Source organism: Pecten maximus, unplaced genomic scaffold, assembly GCF_902652985.1.
Source record: "Pecten maximus unplaced genomic scaffold, xPecMax1.1, whole genome shotgun sequence".
In the NCBI taxonomy this organism is placed as follows: Eukaryota; Metazoa; Mollusca; class Bivalvia; order Pectinida; family Pectinidae; genus Pecten; species Pecten maximus.
In genome coordinates this window covers 1144-6990 of record NW_022981810.1, presented here as the reverse complement: position 1 = coordinate 6990, position 5847 = coordinate 1144, and the positions used below count along the sequence as shown (strand labels likewise).

At 38.4% G+C, this 5847-nt stretch overlaps 1 protein-coding gene across 1 annotated transcript; it reads left to right on the top strand.

Annotated features, from left to right (window-relative positions):
• The first annotated feature begins 577 nt into the window (after positions 1-577).
• LOC117320235 (puromycin-sensitive aminopeptidase-like) lies at positions 578-4929 on the top strand. The gene is made up of 6 exons (XM_033874884.1): positions 578-823; positions 1838-1980; positions 2225-2281; positions 2615-2722; positions 4351-4503; positions 4802-4929. Exons 1-6 carry the CDS (start codon positions 616-618, stop codon positions 4856-4858), a joined length of 726 nt encoding a protein of 241 aa, XP_033730775.1. The 5' UTR covers positions 578-615; the 3' UTR covers positions 4859-4929.
• Positions 4930-5847: the final 918 nt, after the last annotated feature.

Below are 5847 nucleotides of genomic sequence, written 5' to 3'. Positions count from 1 at the left end.
TTAGACAGGTGTATGGTGTATGTTATATTAGACCAGGGTGGGTATGGTGTCTGTATGGGATACTTTTGTATGTTATATTAGACCAGGGTGGGTATGGTGTCTGTATGGGATACTTATGTATGATATATTAGGCCAGGGTGGGTATGGTGTCTGTATGGGATACTTTTGTATGTTATATTTGGCCAGGGTGGGTATTGTGTCTGTATGGGATACTTTTGTATGTTATATTAGGCCAGGGTGGGTATGGTGTCTGTATGGGATACTTTTGTATGTTATATAAGCTGCAGTTTCATGCAATAAGTCAAGCAAATATTATTGCATTATCATCAATCTTAGTAACAGAGTTATGTTCCCTTAATTGATGAAAACTTGTTTTATTTCGCCTTTAAATAACTCCCCCAAATATTTCTTGAAAACATTGTTTTTTGCCGTTAAATTAAGTCTTCCAACTTAGGAACAGGATTCAATGTATTAAAGGCTCAATCAAATTCTTGACAGGATTTGTATGGCAGATGAGAAGAAGCCTTGCAATGGTATAATACATCATGTCAGGAAAGCTGGGGATATTAAATCCACAAATTTGCTTGTTGTATGTTATTTTAGGCCAGAGCAGGTATGGTGTCATCTGTCGATGCCTTTAAGGTGGCAAGTGCCTTTGTGAATGAGGACAACTACACTGTGTGGACTGATTTGTCTGGGAGTCTGGGTGGCCAGGGACTTCTGCTTCAGTACACTGATGCTGATAAAGCCTACAAGAACTTCTGTCTCAACCTCTACAAAAACGTGTACAAGACCCTGGGCTGGGACGCCAAGGATGGAGAAAGTGAGTGATCATGGGAACCGATTGAAAAATTATTGCCAGGATTGGTATACATTTATATGATTGTTGTAATTCAGGCACCATTAATCTGTTTGTCTATTTATTGTAACATTGTTTTTTCGTCTGATGGAATGTCTATTCATTGCAACATTGCTAGTTCACCTGATGCTTCCATCCTTTGTCCAGCCTATATCAACTTTTTCCTTTAAACAACTTCTCAATAACCGAGAGACCCCAGGCCTGTAGCATGCTAAAGAGAAGGCCTACCAAGTTTGTTCCAATGACTGACTTTGGCCTAATTTGAAGGTCACAGGGTTAAAATATACTTTAAAGAACTCCTCAATAACCAAGAGGCCAATTAAGGGACCTGGTATTGGGCTAGTAGCATACTGGAGTGAAGGGCTACCAAGTTTTTTTCAAATAAATGCCCTTCACCAACATTCAGGGTCACTGGGTGAAATATGCTCGAATGTCTAAACAGATTCTTCTCAATAAGTAAGAAGCTAAGCCCATGGACCTGATATTGGGCTTGTAGCATGCTAGGGTTAATGGCTACTGAGTTTGTTCAAATGAATGTTGATGACCTCCAATCAAGGTCACAGGGGTTAAATACATGTATGCTCAAATCTTTATAAAACTTCTCATTAACTAAGAGGTCTAGTGACCTGAGATTTGGCATGAAGCATGCTGAAGTGAAGGGTTACCAAGTTTGTTCAAATGAATGACCTACATTGAAGGTCACAGGAAACCGAGAATATATGTATGATGTTTGTTGAATTTGTTTCTTTTCTGGGTATATCAGCCCCATGAACATCCAGGGCTATTTTGTGATAGGGTCTCCTTGTAGTAGTTGGTGACTACCTCACTAATATCTTACATGAGGCCTATTGCATGCCATACAGAGCACCTCTCACTTGAGGTTAAGTGGCTGGCACTCTGAACTATTGTAGCCCCCTTATGATGTTGACAGTTTCTTTTGTGTATGAGATAAATTTACTTATCAATTTTACATTGTAGGCCCTCTAAACGCTATGTTGAGAGACTTAATGCTGACTAAGATGGGTCGTTGTGGTGACAGTGATGTTGTGGCAGAGGCCAATAAAAGATTTGAAGCTCATGTGTCTGGAGCCACACAGTTACTGGCCAACCTTAGGTCCTCTGTAAGTATATAGATGATATTGAATAGCTTCCTCTTCATTTAGAATCGTACATATGATAGAATAGTGTATTAGTATGATATTCAATTATAATTATATTTGATGATTAAGCTTAGCAACAATACCATGTCATTTTGAATGGACTTCTCAGTGCAATTTTTCATCGTTCATCACTTCAACATAATTTGCTGTTAGTTTTCAGAATATTGTTCTTGTGTAAAAATTAAAATTTTAATATGCTTTCTAGGTCTACATCACAGTGCTGGCAAATGGTAATGAGGACACATTCAATAAAATGCTTCAGGTAGGTTCTCTATGTTTAGTGATTGACATCGGATATTGAATTACAATCAACCCAAAAAATTGTGATTTGTAATCCTTGTTGAGGGCTTTTAAAAAAGGAATCTTGAATGTTATTTGAATAATAATGCTTCATAAGATAATTGAAGATGTGCCAAAACTTTTAACAGTTACTGCTCTGTTTTATTTATCTTTAACAGTATATAAATTCCATGATGTTTTTCTTTGGTAGTTTGTTTAATCCCAGGTGACAAAGTCCTCTGATTGGTGAAGCAGTAACCAATATTTTCCGAAGTCTCGATACTGGGAATGACATTTTAACTTTGTCTGTTAACAGTTGTATGATGCAGCAGATATGCAGGAGGAGAGAGTTCGCATCAGCAGATCTCTTGGCAGCATCAAATCTCCCGAACTCAAAAAGAAAGTTCTACAGTTTGCCATGTCTGTAAGTCAGCCATGTGTTTCATTCTCATATAACACTGTATAGTGTCATCCATTCAACATACTTGACTGTGCCAAGTGCTAGTTTTACATTTGATAAATTTCACAATACCTCAAAACACACCTCTCTCTAGTACATCCAGGCCAAAACATCCTGCTCCCATTCTTTATAGAATATTCAGTCAAAATCAAAATACACTTGAAAAATTACAACCAAACTAGCAAAGATTTTATATACCCATCAATGTGGTCTTGCTGAATTAGAGATACACGTGTATTGCACCTGTTTCCCAAATCAGGAAAGTTTGTCTCATTCCACCACCCGATTCTCGCACACTTGCTGGCAGACCTCTCCGAAATATGAGAAAACAATTTCATTCTTATTCAGAAGTTTGGATTATTGTATCAAAATAGTAACTAATTCAAGAAATCCTATGAAAAGTGCTAATGTCTGTATCACCCTTTCAGTGTTTAACATTTATATTAAAGTATACACTCTTCATATTTTGAAGGACAAATTATGGTATGCCATATCTGTTTTTGTCCATTTGTCTTTCTGTCAATAATTGGATTAAGTTTATTGACAAGTTAATTCAGTGATCTACAGTTCAGATAATGTGTTATGGTCCTAGTATTTGGCATGGCTGTTCTTGTGAGGTCTAACCCTGAATGGTCAGAGACGTGCAGACCATTGGCTCATTCCACCCCTGATTCTCGGTACCTTTTATATACAGTAAAACTCACTTGTGTCGAACACGGTTGAATAGAATACATCGGATGAGTCGAACGTTTCGTTCCGTCCCGATTTTTTCCCTTCTTTATCTTAGTAAATTAAGCACGGATGATTCGAACACTGTTGAATCGAATACTGCGGTTGTGTCGAATATATTTTGTGGTCCCTCCCTTCTAAACTATACCAAAATTTCCATTTTTGTGTTGAACATCGAGGCGTCATTGTAAAATTTGCTGACCTCACCTGATTGACCGAGTGTAACTGATCAGCCGTAACTGTGTTACCAGAGCCTATTGTTAGGTTTCGGCTGTCGGTCGCACATCATCCAATTGTTTATACAGGTGCACGGGTGAAGTAAAACGTTCAGGTATATATATGCGGGATGTTTTTTACTCTATTCAAAAGATTGTGGCAATGTATGATCATGCAGCCGATAAACACTTACCGCGACCTTCACCTTTGATACAAAATCAGCATGCGTACGGTCGATCAAATATTCCTCAACTGTTTAGTGTTTCATATTGTTGAATTGTAGAACATTATATACACTATATACATTTATATTCTTATAATGTATTATCGCTTTCGTAAAATATTATGCTGTCATTCCCTGTGTAAATCGCGTATCTATGTCAAAGATGATTTTACGCATGAACTTTGTTTTGATCCGTAACTGTGCGAAATTTTGTTTATTAGATAAAGGAATAAGTGTTATCATGTACAATTAATTAATTTCTTTGTTATTATTTATTGCTTATTTTCGACTATGTTATCAAGCACTTGTTCTGCATACAACCGATGATAGTCGGATATTTTGTCTCCGTATACACACGAACATATATTATACCTTTATGCAGTAAATTTCTGGTAGAGCTTAATATGATATTGTGTGTCTCCAGGATAAAGTGCGGTCCCAGGACACTGTCTTTGTGATTGCCGGGATAACTGGCTCCGTTGAGGGCCGGGAAATAGCATGGCAGTTTGTACAGGATAACTGGACAGAACTTCACAACCGCTACAAGGGAGGCTTCCTACTGTCAAGACTTGTGAAGGTAATACCAGTACCTTAAACTCACAGGCTTTAAATATCATGCTGAGTAAAATAACAACTTTACAGTAAGCTTTTAAAACTGAAAAAAAAATTCAGTTAGTGTAAGCTTAGACAGAAGTCTAATGGTGTCAAATTCATTGTGATTAAAAAAAAAAACGTTTAGTTTTCCTTCAATAATCTAATGGAAGTTACTTCAAGTTGAAGATTCCTACCTCAACCTTGAAACCAGATTTTTTTTTTTTTTTTGTCAAAACTCAAAACTGATTATTCCATTATTGCATCAATTTATTTTGTTTCAGACCACAACGGAGAACTTTGTAACAGAAGACAAAGCTAAGGAAATTGAGGTAAGCTGATTGAGAAGGCGTAAATGATCACAAAAAGGTTAATGTTTTGTTTAGAATTATGGCACTGTAAAACTGGGAACAGCATTATATATTATGATAATTAAATGGACCTGCTTTCATCAGTCCTGTCCTTTAGCTTCATAAGAAGCAGCTAAATTTAGAATTTATCTTTTATCTTCTTTCTAGACATTTTTCTTCTTCCGAATGTTTCCCTTGACACTACCTCAATTTTGGCTCTTGGTTGAGAGTTAACTCCTTTGAGGAAGTCTTCTGTCCCATAACTCAGTGGATGGTAACTCAGTAGATGATAGCTCAGTTGATGATAGCTCAGTTGATGATAGCTCAGTGGATGATAAGCTGGCCGAGACATTTCAGATTCTATAAAATTGTTGTAACCACTCCTGCCATATGCTCACCATTGTAGGAGTGGGACGTCTGGTTCGTCTGTTGTCAGTATATTGTGACCAGGTGGGGTGGGATGACTGGTTCGTCTGTTGTCAGTATATTGTGACCGGGAGGAGTGGGACGACTGGTTCGTCAGTTGTCAATATATTGTGACCGGGTGGGGTGGGATGACTGGTTCGTCTGTTGTCAGTATAATGTGACCGAGTGGAGTGGGATGACTGGTTTGTCTGTTGTCAGTATAATGTGGCCGGGTGGGGTGGGACGACTGGTTGGTCTGTTGTCAGTATAATGTGACCGGGTGGGGTGGGACGACTGGTTCGTCTGTTGTCAGTATAATGTGACCAGGTGGGGTGGGATGACTGGTTCGTCCGTTGTCAGTTTAATGTGACCGAGTGGAGTGGGACGACTGGTTCGTCTGTTGTCAGTATAATGTGACTGGGTGGGGTGGGACGACTGGTTGGTCTGTTGTAAGTATAATTTGACTGGGTGGAGTGGGACGACTGGTTCGTCTGTTGTCAGTATAATGTGACTGGGTGGAGTGGGACGACTGGTTTACCTGTTGTCAGTATAATGTGACCGAGTGGAGTGGGATG